Source organism: Elgaria multicarinata, chromosome 10, assembly GCF_023053635.1.
Source record: "Elgaria multicarinata webbii isolate HBS135686 ecotype San Diego chromosome 10, rElgMul1.1.pri, whole genome shotgun sequence".
Lineage (NCBI taxonomy): Eukaryota > Metazoa > Chordata > Lepidosauria > Squamata > Anguidae > Elgaria > Elgaria multicarinata.
This window is the reverse complement of record NC_086180.1, coordinates 89,256,053-89,280,522: the sequence shown is the minus strand read 5'-3', so window position 1 is coordinate 89,280,522 and position 24,470 is coordinate 89,256,053. Positions and strand designations below refer to the sequence as shown.

The window sequence follows — 24,470 nt, the reverse complement described above, 5'->3', positions numbered from 1 at the left end:
CCACGTCCACACCCCTTTAGGTGAGAGGTTTGCTTTTGATATCATGTCCTTCACAAGAGCATGGTGGGTTTTTATTTTTCACATTGTTTGGAATTACGGGTAGGATGACATTTCATGGCTACAACTAGCATGCAAGCAGCAGTGAATAGTTGATCTTTGATATGAACCTGGGTTGAGAAGGAGGAGTCAGGAACCCTACTGGCATTGAATCAACTGCATTGCTATCACAGGAGCTATTAGGACACAAAGGAGAACTTCAGGTAGCACAGAAGGTCTGCTCCTCCCTCCCTTTCATGCTGGGAGAAGAGCAAATGGAGGCCTTTATAAAGCATTTTCCTGTAACTGTAATACAGTGGCAGTCTTGTGCCCTTCTGCACATTCCCTTTGCCCAAGTCACTCCTTGCAATTTCTTTGTCAATAATACTGGTTTAGGCCATCTCTGGCTTTCACCAACGGAAATAACTTTAATCAAAAGTAAGTCATACTGGCTGTGGAATGCTTTCTGAAATCTTAAAAGATTACTGTTTTAGTAGTATTTCTCAAGCATTATGAAATCATGCAGCCCTTTTCTGCAACTGGTTGTCCCACAAACCTAAAAACATTATTAAATATGGCAGCCCAGCCTCCATGCCCTCTACAAATTATTTCTCCCCTTTCTACTTTGTCACTTGCCTGAAAAAAGCTGCCTGCTGCAGCAGTTAAAAACTCCTAACCTCTCAGCAATTCCAGTGGAGTTGCAACATATTGCCTATTATGTATATGGGCAAGATGCATAGTGCTTGGTAGGGCTGTGCACCGCCTTGGATCCGAACCCCGAATCTGAAGTGGATGGGGGGGGTCCAGAGCCCCACCAGTCTCATTACCTGCTGCCTCCGTCGCAGCCGCCATCTTTCTTCTGGCAGCTTCTGGTGCTGCCGCCAGAAATTAAAGGGAGTAAGCTGCAAGATATTTTAAGATATCGCATGGCCTACTCCTTTTCATTTCCGCTGGCGGCACCAGAAACCGCCAGAAGAAAGATGGCAGCAGCAATGGAGGCAGCAGGTAAGCCCCCCTCCCTCCCTTACCTGCGTCCGGCGACTTCCACTCCAATGACGCGGAAGCCCGGAAGTAGGGCACAGCCTACTTCCAGGCTTCCACTCCAATGATGCTAAAGTCTGGAAGTAGACCACAGCCTACTTCCAGGCATCAGCATCGTCAGAGTGGAAGCCGTCGGACGCAAGCTGGTGGTGGTGATGGTGGACGCAGGTAAAGTGGGGAAGGGAAGGCTTACCTGGTGCCTCCGCCGTCCGCAGAGGTGGATGGCGGAGGCGCCAGGTAAGTGGGGAGAGTTTTCTGGGTTCCGGCTGTGCAGAAAACTCCGAGTCGCCTCGGGGGCCCCGAATTTTGCCTTGGTTTCGGTGCCAAGGTGGGTTGGGAACCCCCGAGACAGCCCCATGGCAGATCAGGTCTGAATCGGCCTCTGAGGCGGATCAAGGTGTCCCTGCACAGTCCTAGTGCTTGGTGCTTCATGGAGTCATAAACAAGAAGAGCCACTTTCTTCGCCAAGGAGCTTTCAATCTATGTTTTGACAGTGAGGAAACAAATAGGAGGAAAAGAAAGGATAACATTCTGGTCTGTGTCTTAGATGGAGGCGATAGTTATTTTCAACATGTACTCTCTTTTCTTCATAAGTGTATTGTTTAAGATTACAGTATCAATTCAATATTTTTATTCTTCATCTGCTGCTATATTGTACAAGAAAAGCAACATATGTTTAATAAATAAAACACATGAAAAATATGCGCAAGTATGGTTACATGTGCTTAGCTCATTTTCTGTAGGAGGTGAGAACTAAAGAGTTTTGCCAAATGTTTTACAGGAAAACTACTTTGAAGAGGGATTAGAAGGAAAAGATGTGGAATTAAGTGGTCTAGAAAGCAGTTCTAGGCATGAGGGGCAGCAAAGGTGGGATTGTTTAAAGGAACGGGAGATATTTGGCAGATGAAGAGTGGTCGAGCTCAAGGATTTGAGTGAAAAGATATGAAGGGGCCACGATGTGCAGTTTGGAGATGCCAACAACTGTAAAAGGTAGCCACTAAGAGAAGCACTGTTATGCCACTTGGACTAGCAGGCAAGGAGCCCTCACTCCTGCTCTTGAAAATAAATGACACCATAATAAAAAAAATAAACAAAGAAGGTAAGTTTCCACCCATGCATAGCTTCATGAAGTATTTGACAATACTCAACAGGTGTCCAATTGATTGGTCACTTGACTGGTGTGTCAACCCTAGATAATGGTAAGGGAAATGGCAACCAGGAATCAGGTGACCTACGGCTATCGAAAGAGGTCATGAATGACTTTGGTAAGCTTTGAACTAAGGACTGTCAATTCTCACACTTAGAACCACTAGTAAAATTATTCACATGTATGTCCACATGCATACATACACACGCACACTCATTGCAGTGGTCCATAATCCCCTAGTCACTCCATACTGCCACAGAGGGCATGTCTACATGGGGCGATATCCTGGGGATCGCCCCGGGATCGTCGATCCCCTGTAGGGATATTGCCCTAAATGCTTTTTCTCCACTTTTTCCCGTGTTCCTGGGATGATCCCAAGACTGCAGGACAAGTGGGCAGCCATCTCTGTTTGTCCCAGCTCCTCACGAGTAAATGCGAGGAGCCGGGAACCAGGCACGGAGCTCATCAGGAACGGGACGGGAGGTGATATAAATGGCTGCCACAACGGGCGCGATACCCAGGATGTCGTGCGGCCATGTGTGGACTGAAAGGGGGGATCTCATAATCATAAAATCGCGAGATCCTCCCACCTCCCTCCCGGAACACCGGGAGGTCTAGACACGGCCTGAGAAACGCTGCATTGGGAGGAACTTTGAGGGTGTCCAGATCTTCAGGTAGCTCGCCAGAAAACAACACCTGTATCCGAAGACAGACCTCACCACAATTTCATTCTACCACTGCACATATCCGTCAAAGTATTTTACAGAGATAATTGATTACATGCTTTGAATCCATGCCTGATTTTCCCCTACAAGCTGGTTAAAGTACCTCCCTTCCTGAAGTTATTAAATTAGAATATTTAATTCATGATGTGCACAACCCTTTCAAAAATCCCAGCCTGTGTCCTCAGGAAAGCTACAATTCGCTTGATGTTCAGTTACCGCTGGTTGTAATGAGGCTCTTTCCCTTGACACTTTCTGAAATTAGCCATTTATCAACCTGCATTAATGTTTATCAGAGTGGCTTTCAAGCCTTCTAATTTAAGAGAACCCCTGCGTGGCTTCTGTGGAAATCCAGCATAATGCAGAAATCAAGTCGTGTTCCAGGGCGCACCGATTACATGGCTTACAGGCCTACAGGCACCACATGTGAACTAAGTGCACCATCTCAAGCTGCCTTCTCCACCCTGGTGCCCTGCAGATGTGTTGGACTGCAACTCCCATCATATCCAGCTTGTCCGCCATTACTGATCTTTTTGAGTAGCTCCAATATGCTTCTGAACAACCCTGTGGTTCCCTGGGACACAGATTGAAAACCACTGCTTTAACACAGTAAGACTAGATCAATCTATCAATTGCTCAATTACCATATACGTGTAAAAATCCAAAAACTAGCCAAGCAGCACTGCAAATATGTAAGCTACAGATTTTAGAAGGACACTGTCAAACATTAAGTTATAACGCAAGAAAACAAGGGCTAAACGAGATGCTACATTGTATACTTAGCATGCAGCTGAAGTAAGCATGCAAGACCTTCATCAAGATCAGGACCACCACCAGCGACCAGGGGAGGGGTGCACCTTCCTAAATCCAGGTTTCCCCCTAAAGTCATTCTCCTCCCACCACTGAAATTTACTTTCCTCCCACCCCAAAAGCCTCTATGAGAGGATTCCCCATCTGCCCCAGACACTGGCTAGCCTTACATTGGCCTTCTTGTTCACTGCCTGTTGATCTACCCCACCCCCCCAAGTACTTACCAAGGACCTGAAACCTTTGCAGTTTCTTATCCATAACAACACTATAAGCTCCCCTGGTCAAGAATTTGTTTATTCACTTATGTTGCTCTGCAAAGTCCCTTGTATACCAATAGAGTATATAACAGTATTAAAACAGCAAGTGCTATTTTAAGCAATGATGACAACAAGTTCTGCGAACGAAAACCATGGACTGCAAAGAGCAAACACAGAAATGAGGTGCCTAGTTTAACTCAGCATAAGGAGCTCCATGCGCCAAGTATGCCCACCCCCTTCCAGCCACACTCCTGCTGAGACAGACTCCTCTCCACACCAGGCCACACAGCACTGATACTATGCTTAACGTTTTAGATTTACTTATTACATTTATATACCGCCCCACAGCCGAAGCTCTCTGGGTGGTTTACAACAGTTAAAAATAGTAAACATTAAAAAGTATACAACATTTTAAAAAACCATCAGAAACTTATAGATAACAAGGGAGATCTGGCCAATCAATCACGTATGCATATGCTACACCCCGTTGAGACTACTGTAACATGCTCTATGTGGGCCTAACTGTGAAAACGGTTCAGAAACTTCAGCTGGTCCAGAATGCTGCACCAGACTGTTGACTGGGACGGGTTACAGGGAGAATGTGACTCCCTTGTTATTACAGCTTCACTGGCTACCTGCCTGATTGTCGGCAGAAATCGAAATGCTGGTTATGATTGATAAAGCCATATGTGGCTTGGGACTGCCTTCTCCCATACAAGTTTGCCTGCTTAAGATCTTCTGGAGAGGCACTTCTTTTAAGACCACTGCCTCCAGAGGCGCATTTGGTGGCAACCCAAGAAAGGGCCTTTTTAGTGGTTGCTCCCAAGCTGTGGAAATCCCAAAGGAGACTATGTTCACTCCTTCTTTGCTGTCCTTCCATTTTATTCAAGAAAGCTTTTGGATTGTAAGTATGACAGATGGGTGCTGGTTTTTATTTTATTTTTTATTCTGTAAATTGCTAGGTTTCAGTGTGTTTTAATAGTTAATTATTTTATTCATTTTTAGTTTTGCCTGTAAGCTGCCTAGAGTGCTTGTTTTTGCTAAAAAGATGGGGTTCAGAACAAATAAAGTTCAAGTAAACGATGTCTACTGGATCACCCCATCCACATGTTTATTGACACTCTCAAAGAATTCTAAAAGGTTAGTGAAATATCACTTAATTTACGGAAACCATGTTGATTTATTTTCAGCAAGACTTGTCCTTCTATATGCTTACTAATTTTATCTTTAATAATGCTTTCAAGCAATTTACCATAGACAGATGTTAAGCTAAGCGGCATGTAATTTCCTGGATCTCTGTAGATCCTTTTTTTAAAAAATGCATTAAATTGGCCATTCGACACGCTACATATTTCTGTTGAAGGAGCCACAATATATACCCAAAACAGGGGGGGAGCACCCTTGAATTAGGCAAATTTATTCAAGCTGCATAATTTATACAGGTTGACATGTTTGTTGACATGAAGTTATAAGTGGCCGACAACCAAATATTTTAAGCACAGACACACAAAGCAACTTGATGTTGTATTACTGACGTCTTGCTTTTGTTCTTCCCTTTTAATGCTGTATTGTTTTACTTAATTGAAAGCTGCTTTGATCATTATTTTAATAGAAAAGCAAAATATAAATAAGCAGAACTAAGTCTTGCAGGAGGAAAGGAAAGGAACCTCTCGTGCAAGCACTGAGTCATTACTGACGCTTGGAGGGACGCCTGCTTTCGCTGACGTTTTCTTGGCAGGCCTTATAGTAGGGTGGTTTGCCGTTGCCTTCCCCGGCCATTATTACCTTTCCCCCAGCTAACGGTACTCATTTTACCGACCTCGGGAGGATGGGAGGCTGAGTCAACCCAAGCCGGCTGCCTGGAACCAGCTTCTGCTGGGATCGAACTCAGGCCTTGGGGAGAGTTTCAGCTGCAGAAACTGCTGCTTTACCGCTCTGCGCCACCCGAGGCTCAAGTCTTGCAACAAAAGACTAAAATAAAGGCCCCAAGGGACCATACTTTGCAACCTAGTAATGCATGCAGAATCCCAGATTGTTCCCCTTTCATGTCACCCTGGGGAAGCCGGCTTACATTAAACATCACTTGCCTTAAGCACAGTGGCAGGTCCTCTGATATTGTCAATTCTCTGGATCAGGGCCTTAGGTTTGAGTTATGTTTTGGGGACTTGGGCAATAAACAGGCCACTATCACTTTGCTCAAACCTAGCTAAATTTCAAACTTTTTTAGGAAAGCCATCTAAAAAAACTTCTGTGTGTCTAACACAGAGAACGGGAAACAGAGCAACATATGGCAAGAGAGATTACAGATTAGCTAATTAAGTGGTATTACTCAAATCCACATGATCCATTTGTTGGGGAGGGAGCAGAAGCCACTGAGTTCTCCAGTAGCTACCCAGAAAAGGCAAAGATATGTTAAAATATGTCAAGGAAGTTTACATCAGAGCGTTGACTAGCTCCAATCCTCATTCATTACTTTCTTTCCTTACACACAAACACCTCATTAGGCACAGAATTTACTGAATTAGCAGCAAGCTCAATATCCAGTAGTTACCACTTTCATACTACAGTCTCAGATCTATATTTATTGAGCTCTTCTCTTATTCACAGCAGTCAAAATGATTAATTGGATTACTCATAAAAGCAAAGAAGGAAGAAACTGCAAAACCTAGTATAAATTTACTAAATTTTAGCATCTCAAGGAACTAATCAAGATGGCAAGTTAATCTACCCTTTATAATGTTTTATTCAAGATGCAAACCTGGGGCTCCAGCAACACATTCCCCAGGAAGACAAAGCAGCCTAGACAAGTTTCTTCTAAGCAGAAGAACAAACAGGGAACAGCTGCTTAACACTTTAAAAAAAACAGTGGATAGGGCTGGTAACGGAGCAGCTGCTGGAAAATAGCTGGCTGGTTCTTAAACAGCTTCACTGGCCACAGATCTATTTCTAAGAGCAATTCAATATGCTGGTGCTTGACTGTAAAAGGTGCCGTGCAGTTTGCAGCTTGAGATCAGAGTACCTATTCCAAAGACTTTTTCAGCTCAAGGGTTGGACCGCCACCCATGAAACCTCCAGGGCAATGCATGAAGAGAGACTGGAAGAACTGGGCATGTTTAGCCTGGAGAATAGAAGATTGAGGGGAGACATGATAGCACTCTTCAAATACTTAAAAGGTTGTCACACAGAGGAGAGCAAGGATCTCTTCTCGATCCTCCCAGAGTGCAGGACATGGAATAACGGGCTCAAGTTAAAGGAAGCCAGATTCCGGCTGGACATCAGGAAAAACTTCCTGACTGTTAGAGCAGTGCGACGGTGGAATCAGTTACCTAGGGAGGTTGTGGGCTCTCCCACCCTAGAGGCCTTCAAGAGGCAGCTGGACAACCATCTGTCGGGGATGCTTTAGGGTGGATTCCTGCATTGAGCAGGGGGTTGGACTCTATGGCCTTGTAGGCCCCTTCCAATTCTACTTTTCTATGATTCTATGCCAGCCGTAGCCATGACCAGAGCCAAGCTTGGACATAACTGAAACTTGGTGGGATGACTCCCATGACTGGAATATAGCAATTGAAGGATATAACTTGTTCAAAAAGAACAGAAGAAATAGAAAGAGAGGTGGAGTTGCACTATATGTTAAAAATACCTATCCCTGCACAGAAATACAGGCGGATGAGACTGGGAGCCCCGTCAAGAGCATCTGGATTAAAATAAATGGGGCAAGGAATAAAAAGAATATGATAATCGGAGTCTACTACCGACCACCCAATCAAGGAGAAGACGAGGACGAAACTTTTGAGAAACAAATTGCCAGTGTTTCAAGGAAGTGTGATGTAGTAGTGATGGGGGACTTCAATTACCCTGATATCTGTTGGGAGACCAATACTGCCAAAAGTGGCCCTTCCAAGAAATTCCTGACATGTATGGGTGATAACTTTCTCCTACAGAAAGTGGAGGAAGGAACTAGAGGATCGGCAATCCTTGACTTGTTATTGACCAATAGGGATGACTTAGTGGATAAAGTGGCAGTTACGGGAACTCTGGGGGAAAGTGACCACGTCATACTTGAATTCTTGATTATGAAGGAGACAAAAGTTGAGCGTACCCATACACAGACTCTGGATTTTAGGAAAGCTGATTTTAATAAGTAAGGTCCCGTGGCAAGGGAGCCTAAAGAGAAAATGAGTGCAGGATGGGTGGGAGTATTTAAAAAAGGAAATTTTAAAGGCACAGTTACAAACAATTCCAACAAGGAGAAAAGATAGAAGACAACAGAGGAAACCAATGTGGCTCCACAAAAAGCTTAGAGATGACCTGAAAACAAAAAAGGATACATATAGGAAGTGGAAGGAAGGCCAGGCTACAAAAGAAGAGTACAGACAAGTGGCGCAGAAGTGCCGAAATGGCGTCAGGAAGGCTAAAGCTGTGAATGAGCTGAGATTAGCGAGGGATGCTAAAAGCAATAAAAAGGCTTTCTTCAGATACATGAGTAGTAAAAGACAGAGGAAAGAAATGGTGGTTCAACTGATTAATGAGGATGGCAAATTGATAACAGACGACAAAGAAAAGGCTGAAGTGCTCAATTTCTACTTTGCCTCGGTCTTTTCCCAAAAGCGGGTCTATGACCCAACTGGAAAAAGTGAAGCAGAAGTTGAGGGGGCAGGATTGCAGTTTGAGATTGATAAACAAATGGTCAAAGAACACCTAATTTCCTTGAATGAGTTCAAATCTCCAGGGCCCGATGAACTGCATCCTAGAGTAATGAAGGAGCTAGCAGAAGAACTCTCAGAACCTTTGTCTATTATCTTTGCAAAATCATGGAAGATGGGTAAGGTGCCGAACGACTGGAGGAGGGCTAACGTTGTCCCTATCTTCAAAAAGGGCAAAAAGGAGGAACCTGGGAACTACAGACCAGTCAGTCTGACATCCATCCCTGGGAAAATTCTGGAGCAGATTATAAAGAAGTCAATCTGTAAACACCTTGAAATCAATGCAGTGATTACTAGAAGCCAACATGGATTTGTCAGGGACACATCCTGTCAGACTAATTTGATCTCATTTTTTGATAGGATAACCTCCCTTGTGGACTGTGGGAATGCTGTGGACGTCATAGAATCATAGAATCATAGAATAGCAGAGTTGGAAGGGGCCTACAAGGCCATCGAGTCCAACCCCCTGCTCAATGCAGGAATCCACCCTAAAGCATCCCTGACAGATGGTTGTCCAGCTGCCTCTTGAATGCCTCTAGTGTGGGAGAGCCCACAACCTCCCTAGGTAGCTGATTCCATTGTTGCACTGCTCTAACAGTCAGGAAGTTTTTCCTGATGTCCAGCCGGAATCTGGCTTCCTTTAACTTGAGCCCGTTATTCCGTGTCCTGCACTCTGGGAGGATCAAGAAGAGATCCTGGCCCTCCTCTGTGTGACATATATCTTTGCTGAAGTCATATATCTTGACTTCAGCAAAGCTTTTGACAAAGTACCACATGACATTCTGATTAACAAACTAGCTAAAAGTGGGCTAGATGGAACAACTATTAGGTGGATTCACAGTTGGCTACAGAATCGGACTCAAAGAGTACTTATAATTGGAACCTTCTCAAACTGGGGAGAGGCAACGAGTGGGGTACCGCAGGGCTCAGTCCTGGGCCCAGTGCTCTTCAACATATTTATTAATGATTTGGACGAGGAGGTGCAGGGAACACTGATCAAATTTGCAGATGACACAAAATTGGGTGGGATAGCTAATACCCTGGAAGACAGAAACAAACTTCAAAGTGATCTTGATAGGCTGGAGTACTGGGCTAAAAACAACAGAATGAAATTTAATAGGGATAAAAGCCAAGTTCTACATTTAGGGAATAGAAACCAAATGCACAGTTACAAGATGGGGGATACTTGGCTCAGCAATACTACAAACGAGAAAGATCTTGGAATTGTTGTAGATCGCAAGCTGAATATGAGCCAACAGTGCGATATGGCTGCAAGAAAGGCAAATGCTATTTTGGGCTGCATTAATAGAAGTATAGCTTCCAAATCACGTGAGGTACTGGTTCCTCTCTATTCGGCCCTGGTTAGGCCTCATCTAGATTACTGCATCCAGTTCTGGGCTCCACAATTCAAGAAGGATGCAGACAAGCTGGAGCGTGTTCAGAGGAGGGCAACCAGGATGATAAGGGGTCTAGAAACAAAGCCCTATGAAGAGAGACTGAAAGAACTGGGCATGTTTAGCCTGGAGAAGAAAAGATTGAGGGGAGACATGATAGCACTCTTCAAATACTTAAAAGGTTGTCACACAGAGGAGGGCCAGGATCTCTTCTTGATCCTCCCAGAGTGCAGGACACAGAATAACGGGCTCAAGTTAAAGGAAGCCAGATTCCGGCTGGACATCAGGAAAAACTTCCTGACTGTTAGAGCAGTGCGACGGTGGAATCAGTTACCTAGGGAGGTTGTGGGCTCTCCCACACTAGAGGCATTCAAGAGGCAGCTGGACAACCATCTGTCAGGGATGCTTTAGGGTGGATTCCTGCATTGAGCAGGGAGTTGGACTAGATGGCCTTGTAGGACCCTTCCAACTCTGCTATTCTACGATTCTATGATTCTACTCCCTCCCTGCTCATCATTGGAGGCCCTCCTCTGGGAGCCACCAGTTTCGGAGGCAAAGCTGACAGCAACCAGGGAGAAGGCAGTCTCAATTGTAGTGCCCCATTCTTCGGGATGTTCTCCCCAGGGATGCTTGCCTGGTGATGACACTCCTCTTTTCAGCCCCAGGCAGATATATTTTTATCTGTCCCAGCCTGTTAAATCAGTTTCACAGTGCAACTTACAATTCTTCCATTGTAATATTCTGTTATGATTTCTGTGTTTTTTTATGTTTATTATCTACCTTGGAAATAGTAATACTTTTGAAACTTTATTTGTAACTGCATTATTTGCATGTTTTTCCTTGACAGATCCCAAAAGAATAAATGAAAAAAGAATAAAACTTTAAAAGGGATTTTCTAAATTGCTATAATATTAGGAAAAACAATACAACCTGAGTTTTGTGGGAGAAACATTGCTAATTAGTAGACAGAAATGGACCTAAGTTTTTCCATGTTCTTGCATAGGGATTTTGAGGAGTGTGTGAACATCAGAAAGGATGGTCTTTCCCCAATCAACAGGGAAAGGCCATCCCAATTAATTGGGAGGAAATCTTATTATCACTTTTCATACCATCCCTAAATCTCTGGAGCACTCCCAAATTCCTATTCTTTTGTAATGTGTGCCTTGTCAGCTATTAGTAAATAGGTCTTTTCTAATACAAGGGATTGCCCCAGATTCAAAATAGTTGAGTACTACAGCCATTGGATTAAAAAGGTATTTTGTAACATTTTTTTTAATGTGGTCTTCTACCTCCCCACAAACCTATCGATTTTCTTGGGTGATCAAACACATCCCACAGCACTTTCAACACATAAGTACATAAGAAGAGCCCTGATGCTGGATCAGACCAAGGGTCCATCTAGTCCAGCATTCTCTTCACACAGTGGCCAAACAGCTGTCGACCAGGGACCCACAGGCAGGACATGGTGCAACAGCAGTCTCCCACCCATGTTCCCCAGCAACTGGCGTATATAGGCTTACTGCCTCTGATACTGGAGATAGCACATAGCCATTATGACTAGTAGCCATTGATGGCCTTCTCTTCCAGGAATTTATTCAACCCCCTTTTAAAGCCATCCAAATTGGTGGCCATCACTACATCCTGTGAATTCTATAGCTTAACTATGCGCTGTGTGAAGAAGTACTTAGCCAATCTGGCATTAAATACTACATAGTCAAGAATTTATATGAAGCTTCTTTTTTATCGGGAACCTAAATTTGTGTCAAATTCCAGTTAAATTTCTGTCAAATTTAGCACAGATACCTGTAAGTATTGATACCAAGAAAGTGGGCTCAGGTCTGCTAGCTCTTGGATTTCATAAATTTCATGATATCTAAACATGGATCTTTTTCAACTCAAACACAGCAGTCTCATCACACCTGGTCTTCCTATAATATTTACAACCTTCCTGGACTCTTGTATTATAAAAGAAAAATATGAAGGAAAGAGCTGCATCTGTGACATTTTACATGAACAGCAGTACAGAAACCTTTTAAATATATAAAAATAAAATCACAGAAATCCATATATTGGCCCCGTTCAGATGACAGTCAGGGCTTTGTGGTTAGCTTAACCATGCTCAGCTGTGGTTAATGCTAACCACATGCGGAATGCTTACAGCCAACGCTTTTAACCCTTCTGTGGTTAAGTTTTCCTTAACCCCAAAGTGGTTCGTGGAGGACCTGATTCCTCCAACTGATGCACCCTGTATCCCAGCAGCCCTAGCATTAGGAGTCCTGGCAGTTACGGCCGTCATTTTAGAGCAGGCACCAATGAAATCATCAATTACAAGCATGCATCACCCAGTTTTGCTTTCTGCATCGCCATGCCTGCTACACCTCTACAGTCATCACAGGGGAGGCGGAAGCCTTACAGGACAGCTGCGCTAGCTGCGTTATCAGGCAGTACCACCACAGCCATCAGAACCTGAGGGGTGTAATGGCACTTCAATGACGTAGGAGAAACAGATGCTTTGTATGGGGAAATTGCAAACGGGGATTTAAAAAGCTCTAGTGACAGACTTTGTATTTCTGGGCGCAAAGATTACTGCAGACGCTGACTGCAGCCAGGAAATCAGAAGACGTTTACTTCTTGGGAGGAGAGCAATGACAAATCTTGATAAAATAGTTAAGAGCAGATACACCACACTGACAACAAAGGTCCGCATAGTTAAAGCAATGGTATTCCCCGTAGTAACCTACGGCTGCGAGAGCTGGACCATAAGGAAGGCTGAGCGAAGGAAGATAGATGCTTTTGAACTGTGGTGTTGGAGGAAAATTCTGAGAGTGCCTTGGACTGCAAGAAGATCAAACCAGTCCATACTCCAGGAAATAAAGCCAGACTGCTCACTTGAGGGAATGGTATTAAAGGCAAAACTGAAGTACTTTGGCCACATAATGAGAAGACAGGATACCCTGGAGAAGAGGCTGATGCTAGGGAAAGTGGAAGGCAAAAGGAAGAGGGGCCGACCAAGGACAAGATGGATGGATGATATTCTGGAGGTGACAGACTTGACCTTGGGGGAGCTAGGGGTGGCGACGGCCGACAGAAAGCTCTGGCGTGGGCTGGTCCATGAAGTCACGAAGAGTCGGAAGCGACTGAACGAATAAACAACAACAGTGTAAGAAGAGCAAAATTCGCTCCAAAAAACCAATGCGAAACATGAAATGGCAGCCATAGCGAGCATATCAATCAGCAGTCCAGAGCAGCCATAGAGCCCGCTGGCTAGAGCAGCCCCGCCTAGTTATTATTATTATTATTATTTATTTATATAGCACCATCAATGTACATGGTGCTGTACAGAGTAAAACAGTAAATAGCAAGACCCTGCCGCATAGGCTTACATTCTAATAAAACCATAATAAAACAATAAGGAGGGGAAGAGAAAGCAAACAGGCACAGGGTAGGGTAAACAGGCACTGGGTAGGGTAAAACTAACAGTATAAAACTAACAGTATAGGCAACTCTATACTGGAAGCTCTACGCCTTAACCACAGCCCCTTTTAAAAGAAGAGAAAAACATGCCTAGCAGATGTTTCATATGATCAGTTTAAGACCCTTGTGATTTATGGGCACATTAACATCAACACCACGCAAAGACTCTCATGAAACATACTGGTCATATAAGAATATAGGAAACTGCCTTATACCATGTTAGACATCAATGGCTTTGCAGGGTTTGAGACAGGAGTCTTTCCCAGTCTTACCTGGACATGTTGAACACTAAACCTAGGACCTTTGGCATGCAAAACTTGGGCGTACAGCCCTTCCCCGCAAAGCCATTTCTATAACAGCCTCAAATGTGAACTGACCATGGTCATATGCTGAAGGGCAAGTGGGCTACTGCAGGCTGCCTGAGAGGTCCCATGTAGCTCCTCCCACAAGTGGAACTGGCTAAAGCAGAAATGCAAAACTTCAGGAAATTTTGAAGCTACCGGGGCAGGGGGGGATTATCCTCCCACCACCACCACTAGTTTTTTCCCCAAACAGGGATTTGGAGGGAATCTGAAAAAATAAGCAATATTAATTTTTTTTACCACAGGCCACGCAAATCTCTTGATTTCTCTCAAAAGCAGCTGCGTGGTCCTCTGATTTATGTTTGCTCCAGATGTTTGTCATAAGAGCCTAAATAGCAGGATGGGGCACTAATTTATTTATTTATTTATTACATTTATATACCGCCCAATAACCGGAGCTCTCTGGGCGGTTCACAAAAAAAAACTTGGAATACGAGAACAGTGTCAGGCAGAAAACGTTAAACCCCCCTAGCCTCTGCACCTGCTTTTAAGAGTAATTGAGGTACTTGATCACAGAACTCTGTCTCACTTAGCCTGGCCTTAAAATCAGCTGGTCATCAGTAATAATCTTCAAATCAATCCATTCCAGTCAAAAAGATTCTCATGCTTCTGGACCCATTGAACAGTCTGGGAAGTGCCCAATACTACAACCTTGATAGAACTAAGCAGGTGAAAACCTGGGGGGATCTACACTACTGCTTTTAAAGCGCTTTAAAGCACTTTGAAAACGTTTTGAAACCTGTATATGCAGTGTGTCCTGGGCCCCAACAGTTGTCAAAACTGTTATAAAGCGCTTTAAAGCAGTAGTGTAGATCCCCCTCCCCTGATTGTCAGTGATCTAGATGGGAGATCACTGGAAACCCCATGCAAGAGGGTTTAAGATGTGTACAAGTGTTTTGCCATTTTAAAGCAAGGTAAAAGTAATTAGAACTCGCATTTTAAAATGTAGTTTCAGGGTAGCAATGTCATGTTCAAACAAATTTCACTACACTTAGGTGTCACATGATTTAGGGCCTTGCTAGACCCGGCCGGATAAGCCAGCCTGGAGGCGGGGCGACAGCGCGCTGACGTTAGCGCGCGCTGCCCCGGCTTCCACACGAGGGACGCGCAGGGACGTCGGGATCCCTGCAGCGGCCACCATTTATTTATTTTTTAAGTTTAAAGGGGCCACGTGCGGCCCGAAGACTCCGGACCAGGTAAGTCTGTTTTTTTAAAAAAACGAAGCCCCCCCTCCCTGTCCCCGGCCTTGCCCTGGCAGCGTCGCTTGCCTGCTCGCTCGGGCGGCGGCACCAGGCGCGCTCTCTCTCACCCACCCTCCCCCCTTGCCATCCCCGATGCCTGCATTTTAGGAAGTCTGAAACACACTACACCAGAAGAAAACTACAACAGACTGCAGGTGCTTCCACACTAGCCCTTTTCTCCACAGCTCTTATCCTGTGCCCACTCACGTTTTCAGCGCATGCCGTTTCCAAACTGCTGACTTATTGAGTGTTGTGCATTTCCCTTCTAATTTTTTTCACCTGATTTGTGGACATTTTTTTTAACAAAACATAATTGAAGCTCCAGGTCATGCAAAGAAGATATTTTGGGACAGTATGCGTATCCCTCAAAAAAAACACCTTCCGCACCACCACCACACACACTGCAAAGTGACAGCCTGTGATACAGACATGCCATGTCAAACCAACGTCTCCACCACTAAACGTATTTTGGGGGAGTTTAATATCAGATACATACCTTGAGGAAAATAATTTGGTTGCACTAAATAGAGGAAAGCGTGAACTATTCGAAACAAAACCCCTATCGCTCCAGGTTCGTGGTACGCACTGGTATCATAGGTCTTTGCAGGAACAAACCCAAAATCCAAAGTTTCAGAAGGCGGTTGGTGTAAAGGCTGCACTTCGGAAATTGTTCTCTCACAGAGCAATAAAAGGAGCAGTATACAGAGTTCCCCAGCCATGGCCGACCAAAATGCATAAAACGAGGTAGAAGGGATGGGGAGGAATGAAATCTTCAGCACATCTACATTTAGCAGAAAGTGGATCTATCAAGTGAGATGGAACAGTCTCTCCTCAGTCCTTTGCTTACTCTGGAAGGTTCACTCGCTTTTAAATGCTTTTTAGCTGCTCTTCACAGGACTCGATTAACGCTCCATTTCTAGAAAAAAGAGAGAAAACAGCTGCTTAATAAGTGTCATCTCGCACCAAGAGGGAGCAGAACAACAGTGTGAAATGTATGCAATCTCCTGTGAAATTTTAACACAAGCTACCTTGTTGGCAAGCTAATCCGGCAGAATAGATCTGTGCGCCTATGTACTGTTAAAGTGAACAGTTCGCGATGAAAGGGGAGGGGAAACGGCTCACAACTTTTTCTCACAACACTGGGCCTTTGGAACAGGACAATGAGGATGAGTTATCCTAAGAATTCTCTAAAACAGTGCATTACAGGGTTCAAATCAGTAGTGGTGATCAAGCTATCTTTTGGGGAAGAGTGTCCACAAGTGCTGTGAGAACATTTTCATATGCTGGGGTGGGGCTTCACTGGAATATAGTCCAAAAACCATTGCAATACACTGTGGATCTGCACACAAGAAATTGTAAAATGAGAAACAGCGCTCGGTCACTACATACCCAAGTACAAGCAGGTTGATTTCCACATTACACAAAGCCAAAACCAGGTTTCCTGCCAAGCACACACTCAGCAAGGAACTGCAGACAATCATAGCTACCTAATAAGGGCATGGTCCACATTTACAATCACATCTTTATCACATCACACTTCATATTTTTAGGGTCCAGCTTAAAAATGTAACCTGTGGACAGCTGCACACTTCAGCATATGATCCATCAAATCCAAGGCAAGGACAACTGACATAGGCCTGGTTCAGACAACACGCTAAACCATGCTGCTTAACCACAAAATGGTTAAAGTTAATGCATTCCCGTAACCATTTTATGGTTAAGCAGCATGGTTTAGCGTGTTGTCTGAAGCAGGCCACTGTTTCTTTACTCTCAAAAATTCACTTCGAAAATTATCTACTGATCTCACTTCTGGGGTTAGCTGCATTCTTTCAGACTTCAAAGCTGACATATCATTCTCCCCTCAAAAGACATTTTAGTTATATCTTTAAAATATTTTGGCACCAGAAGGATCCATCCAGAGGTACCCTAAAAATAGTCCAAAGGTTAGAATGAGAGGCTTCTGCACTTTTAAGTAACAGGACTTCTTACGATCGTCATACAGGAACAAGAGAATTTTCTTGCCACAATCAGGCTTTTTCACCAAGTTCTCTCAAAACCCCGTCACAACTTATATGGAAAGCATGTTTTCCAGATCTAAAGCTGTGTTTTCAATGGTCAATACAATAGAGGGAAGGGTTGAAGGGGCAACTAATATGAAGAACAACTATCAGCTGCAGGGCCGGTGCCAGACTATTTTGTGCCCTAGGAAAGGCGAGCTACTTGCACACACACACACACACACGCCAAAAAATTGCCAGCTTCGACTTTTAAGAACAGATGTTTTGCAGAAAAAATAAAAAGCACAAAACTTGAACTTATTATGTTTTTTCTTCTTAAAACAGCTCATTTGTATAAAGCGGTGACCCTTAAAGGTCAGTACTGTGCCCCTCTGAGGTCTGTGCCCTAGGCGGCTGCCTAGTTAGCCTAACGGTAGCGCCGGCCCTGATCAGCTGCTCCATTTCTGCAAAAGCCAAGACGCATGTAAACAGCAGTGAGCAACTGAGGGAGCAGAGAGAGCTTTGCCAGAACCACCACTGCAGTTGACAGGGGGTAGGGAAGAAACAGCGTGAAAATGTTTGCATGTTAAAATGTTTCGTTCCTATCCCCAACCAGCAGCCCTCTACTCTCCCTGAAGCATTGCAGCCCTTCCCTTCCCGACACTGTGCGTTCGTTTTCTCTCGCTGACTGGCTGTGACGGACAGAGAAGACATCGCACGTTGGGAACTATTTATCAATGTCACAAACCAGATGTTCACTATGTGAAGTGCCCATTTTGTTGTTGACGACGATATTAATATTATTAATTGTAATAATAATGTTATTAAACACTCAAATACTTAGCTGTACAAGGGCTAAAAGAGACAGACCCTTACCTCCAGGCATATGATAACTGTAGTCCAGACTGTTTTCAAGGGAAATTTAAACTTCATTACATATGAAAAGAATCTACCCACAGAAAAAGATCTATTCCCCCAAATTGCCTAACCCCAATACTAATTTTCAGGTTTAAGCAATTATATTTAATTTATTATATGAACACTCTACTTACCCAGCCTCTCCAGTTACCTGGATAAAGTTTTTGACGCATTATATGTTCTCGTTTCCCAACCTTCAAGATAAGTCTGCAAGGAAAATAAGGAAAATAGCATTTTCTCTCATATTTATTTATTTATTACATTTTTATATCGCCCAATAGCCGAAGCTCTCTGGGCGGTTCACAAAAATTAAAACCATTAAGAACATAATAAAACATCCAACAATCTAAAAACCCAAATACAAAATACAATATAAAAAGCACAACCAGGATAAAACCACACATCATAAATTGATATAGGATTAAAATACAGAATTAAAACAGCAAAGTTTAAATTTAGGTGTTAAAATACTGAGAAAATAAAAAGGTCTTCAGCTGGTGATGGAAAGAATACAGTGTAGGCGCCAGGCGGACCTTTCTGGGGAGCTCATTCCACAGCCAGGGTGCCACAACAGAGAAAGCCCTCCTCCTAGTAGCCACCTGCTTCATTTCCTTTGGCAGGGACTCACAGAGAAGGACCCCTGTGGATGATCTTAATGTCCGGGCAGGTACATATGGGAGGAGGCATTCCTTCAAATAACCTGGCCCCAAGCCGTTTAGGGTGTTGTATGTTCAGTCTTTATATACGTTCAGTCTTTAGAACTAATATGCCTACTTTATTCTAGTACAACTGAAGGAAGGAAATTGGCCATGTACATGCTAATTTTTAACTGACAAGGTATTTAGTTAGTAGTTCAGTGTCTAGACTCTTTGAACATAAAGTACACAATTATGAATGGAATTTTGTCTGTGATTTTGCAAGGGTTGCTTTGTCTCCACCTTTTAGTAAAAAATTACATCAGCATTCTAGCGCTCTCTAATAGCACTACTTAGTTACGTATTTCTAGACGAATGGCACATTTGATCCATACTAGTAGGCATTAGTTGACCTTCAAAGGAATCAAGAGCATGGCAGGTATACCAAAGAATCAAGAGAACCTCCCAGAGAGCTCCAGCTATTGGGCGGTATAGAAATGTAATAAATAAATTAATAAGAGAGCCGTTGCATTGTCACACCAAGTCTTAATACTGGGGCTTCAAAATGCATATAAACTTGCTAGCTTCTAATTTCATAAAATATTAAACAAGTTCTCTGAAATGCTAAACATATGTAAACAATCTTAATATGCTTCTTTATTTCCCTGTGCTTCTATATTACATACTATTTCATACTTGTATACTACTGCTGAGTGTTCAAAGTGCTCCACATGCATTATCTAATTGTCATCTTATAAACAATCCTGTAAGACAACCTGCAGTCCATGGACCGCATACAGCTCCCCAAGCCCTGAATTGGGATAGGTGTCCCAACCCCTCCACAACTGAATTAGCAGCAAAGAAAGAGAAATCTGTTATCAGGATTCCTAGGATGTGTGCACATGCCTGTATAAATCTGTGTGCATGCATGTAGATTTATATGCAACTAGGATTTATAGGAAACTAGGATGATCAGGGGTCTGGAAACAAAGCCCTATGAAGGGACACTGAAAGAACTGGGCATGTTTAGCCTGGAGAAGAGAAGATTGAGGGGAGGCATGATAGCACTCTTCAAATACTTAAAAGGTTGTCACCCAGAGGAGGGCCAGGATCTCTTCTCGGTCCTCCCAGCGTGCAGGACACGGACTAACGGGCTCAAGTTAAAGGAAGCTTCCTGACTGTTAGAGCAGTATGACAATGGAATCAGTTACCTAGGGAGGTTGTGGGCTCTCCCACACTAGAGGCTTTCAAGAGGCAGCTGGATAACCATCTATCAGGGCTGCTTTAGGGTGGATTCCTGCATTGAGCAGGGGGTTGGACTCGATGGCCTTGTAGGCCCCTTCCAACTCTGCTATTCTATGAGTCTATGATATGCAGCCCCCCAACTCAGAGCCAAAATCACATGTGACCCTTGGGGTTGAAAAGCTTGCGTACCCTTGCTGTAAGGTAAGTCAGTGTTATCATCGCTCATACTGAGGCAGGAGGGACTGAGGCTGATGGATGCAACATTTGAACCATGGACTTTCTGATACACAGGTCAGTCAAAATTTACATAATAATCTGCATAACCCCATCAGTGTCCATTGTGCTTTAGACAGTAACATAATGAGAGAGAGAGAGAGAGAGAGAGAGAGAGAGGAAGTTGCCTGCTCCAAGCAGTGTAGATCCTCAACTTTAACTCTGCGAAGACAGGAAGGAGATGCAAAAGTAACCAAGGAAGAAGAAATGTAAGCATGCTTAGGCATTCTTTAAGTTCTCCCTGAAAAAAAATGGAAATGAATACCGCAAAACGTGGGGTGAGTTAGAGTTATTTCAAAGTCATAACTTCATTTTATTGTTAATATGTACTTAATGAGGGCCTTTCTACCAATTTAATATAAAATAGTAAAGAAAGATTTGTTGTTTATTCGTTCAGTCATTTCCGACTCTTCGTGACTTCATGGACCATCCCACGCCAGAGCTTTCTGTCGGCCGTTGTCACCCCTAGCTCCCCCAAGGTCAAGTCTGTCACCTCCAGAATATCATCCATCCATCTTGCCCTTGGTCGGCCCCTCTTCCTTTTGCCTTCCACTTTCCCTAGCATCAGCCTCTTCTCCAGGGTATCCTGTCTTCTCATTATGTGGCCAAAGTACTTCAGTTTTGCCTTTAATACCATTCCCTCAAGTGAGCAGTCTGGCTTTATTTCCTGGAGTATGGACTGGTTTGATCTTCTTGCAGTCCAAGGCACTCTCAGAATTTTCCTCCAACACCACAGTTCAAAAGCATCTATCTTCCTTCGCTCAGCTTTCCTTATGGTCCAGCTCTCGCAGCCGTAGGTTACTACGGGGAATACCATTGCTTTAACTATGAGGTCCTTTGTTGTCAGTGTGGTGTCTCTGCTCTTAACTATTTTATCAAGAGTTGTCATTGCTGTCCTCCCAAGAAGTAAACGTCTTCTGATTTCCTGGCTGCAGTCAGCGTCTGCAGTAATCTTTGCGCCCAGAAATACAAAGTCTGTCACTGCCTCCACGTTTTCTCCCTCTATTTGCCAGTTATCAATCAAGCTGGTTGCCATAATCTTGGTTTTTTTGAGGTTTAACTGCAACCCAGCTTTTGCACTTTCTTCTTTCACTTTTGTCATAAGGCTCCTCAGCTCCACCTCGCTTTCAGCCATCAAAGTGGTGTCATCTGCATATCTAAGATTGTTAATGTTTCTTCCTGCGATTTTAACTCCAGCCTTGGATTCCTCAAGCCCAGCACGTCGCATGATGTGTTCTGCATACAAGTTGAATAGGTAAGGTGAGAGTATACAACCCTGCCGTACTCCTTTCCCAATCTTAAACCAGTCCGTTGTTCCGTGGTCTGTTCTTACCGTTGCTACTTGTTCGTTATACAGATTCCTCAGGAGGCAGACAAGATGACTTGGTATCCCCATACCACCAAGAACTTGCCACAGTTTGTTATGATCCACACAGTCAAAGGCTTTAGAATAGTCAATAAAACAGAAATAGATGTTTTTCTGGAACTCCCTGGCTTTCTCCATCATCCAGCGGATATTGGCAATTTGTTCTCTAGTTCCTCTGCCTTTTCTAAACCCAGCTTGTACATCTGGCAATTCTCGCTCCATGAATTGCTGGAGTCTGCCTTGCAGGATCTTGAGCATTACCTTGCTGGCATGTGAAATAAGTGCCACTGTCCGATAGTTTGAACATTCTTTAGTGTTTCCCTTTTTTGGTATGGGGATATAAGTTGATTTTTTCCAGTCTGATGGCCAGTCTTGTGTTTTCCAAATTTATTTATTTATTTATTTATTTATTACATTTTTAAACCGCCCAATAGCCGAAGCTCTCTGGGCGGTTCACAAAAATTAAAACCACAATAAAACACCCAACAAGTTAAAACACAATTACGAAATACAGTATAAAAAGCACAACCAGGATTTGCTGGCATATGGCATGCATCACCTTGACAGCATCATCTTGCAATATTTTAAACAGTTCAGCTGGGATACCGTTGTCTCCTGCTGCCTTGTTATTAGCAATGCTTCTTAAGGCCCATTCAAAGAAAGATAGGGGCTAACAAATCACAACAGATGCATCTGGGCTAACAACGCCTCTACTAGACTTGCCCAAAACTCATGCAGCTACAATATATTATATAGGAAGAATAGGGAGAAAATGTAACTTTATAAACAAAGCTTCAAGGACTTGGATGCACAGTAGCAATACTTTTTATGCTGCTAAATTGTGGTGTTTTAATGTTCTTGTTTCAATTTGTTTTGCTGTTATGGTAACTTTTCATAAGGTGCACTGGACACATGTTGAAACTTTTAAAAATGTATACCTGTGGTATATATTTTAAAAAAGAAAGAAATAGCAAAACCATAAACAGCAGCACCTGGTAGGGTCTCAGTTCAGCAATCAAGTGTTATTGGAGATCACTTCAAAAGAGTCAGCACAGCGATTAGGGTTCAATGACATTTTCAAAAATAGTTTTCAAGATGTGAGACTGGAATAATATGCTCTTTCTAAATGATGAGCTGCATAATAATTGGCTTATTAAAGCACAGTAAAAGTGCAAAAGGAGTGATAATCCTAAAATTAACTCCAGAAGCAAAATTCACCCATCTCCAAGCACGCAGCTGGTTTGCATTTCAGTAAACTACCAAAACGTCTGGATTATAATTTAGCTAATTGGAATAAAGTAAGTTATTATTTATAAAGCACTCCCCATGAGAGCACTGTGCAGCAAGACATGAAACGCTCTTAAGCAACATAACACCATCCCCAGAAGATTTCAAAAAAGAAAATGAACTGAAGGAGGGCTTCTGATTCATTTCAGGAAAAAGGGGAAAGAAGAGAAACCCAAAATTTGAGGAGAAAACAGGTTCTCAAGCATGATTGTGTGAACAATTTGGCCTGTTTTTTCAAACTTATGGTGCTTAAACATTTAAGGAATTTCTCTAGACAGCCAAGCAAGGATGGGAATTGTTACCTTTTTTTCCAGGCAAAAATGACTGTAAAAGAATTCTGCCATTCGCTCATGGCAGGTTGTGGGTAGGCGAGGGAGGAAAGAGGAATTCATGGATGGAGCAACTTTGATCTACAGGCAAAGCAGTGGGGGTAGCTTTTTCTTCATCCCTCTGGGGAATGTATGGCTTCCAGCCAGTGGGTCATCCTGCCATGTCTGCTGGCAGAGAATTACTTCCGCTGCTTCCTGGGGCCACTCAGCTTCTGCCTGAGGTTAGGATCCATCCTTTACTCTTTTCTTTTTAAGGCAGGCAGGCAAGAAAAGAAGGTACAAGCTAGTAAGTGTGACAAACTAATTTACAAGGCTTTCTTTTTCCCAATTTACCAAGCAGTTTTGGAAATGCATTTTCCCCTTCAGTTAACATTTAAATTATGAGTCATGAAAGAGTTATGCTATGTGGGTCACTTAAGTCACTTGGGTCTGACTGATGAGAAGAGGCAAAGACAAGGCTGAGCAGTTATTTAACCAGTCAAAAAGATTTGGCCAACTGAAAGGTACAAAATGAATCGGTCACATATTTTAAAGTATGAACTTTATTGGAATAATCAACAAATGTAATGCCCAACAAATTTACTTTTGAATTAGCATATATGTTGTTGTGAAAGACTAAAAATAACTTTTACTAAATCAGTTAAGAATTATTATAACTTCAATATTAGGTACATTTTCTGTTTAGAGACACCAACAGGTAGAGCAAAGGGCCAGGAAGGGACTATTTTGTTTGCTATCTGCTTTGTTCTTCATGGAGGCTGCAACCTGCACTCCTGTGACCTTGCCAACAGATGACATCATAATGAACTCAAGACTTCATTATGGCGGCCTAAAAATAATTTTAGATAGATAGGATGCAAGCTGCCATCAACACCGTGGCATTCTTGGCATCATGGAATATTTGAAAATGATTTAATAATAGGTGGTCAATTAATAACATTTGACAAATCAATTGACGTGTGCTAATCCTATACAAAAATAGATAGGTCCCTGCCCTTCATAGAGCTTACAGTCTAAAATGAAGGTGACATAAGGTTGGGTAACAAAGTAAAATGAATACAGTTCAGAAAACTGGAGAGGAGAACATGAACATGTGAGATAGCACGGGAACTGCTACCTCACATTTCAGAACATGTTTTTTAAAAAGGACTATAGCTGTCATTATAGAGTGGGTGTTCACATCACCACTTATCAATTAGAATAGTAATTCTAATTCCATAGCAATTCCATAGA

At 43.1% G+C, this 24,470-nt stretch overlaps 1 protein-coding gene across 1 annotated transcript in view; it reads right to left on the bottom strand.

The window, feature by feature from the left end:
- Nucleotides 1-18,308, bottom strand: part of PROM1 (prominin 1) — a 93,673-nt gene extending 75,365 nt beyond the window's left edge. The window contains exons 1-2 of the mRNA XM_063135433.1: nt 18,237-18,308; nt 15,684-16,103 (exon numbers count right to left, since the gene is read on the bottom strand). Of these exons, the coding sequence (XP_062991503.1) occupies nt 15,684-15,906 (223 nt within the window). The 5' untranslated portion in view covers nt 15,907-16,103; nt 18,237-18,308. The remainder of the gene's footprint in view (nt 1-15,683; nt 16,104-18,236) is intronic.
- Between the last annotated feature and the right edge of the window lie 6,162 nt (nt 18,309-24,470).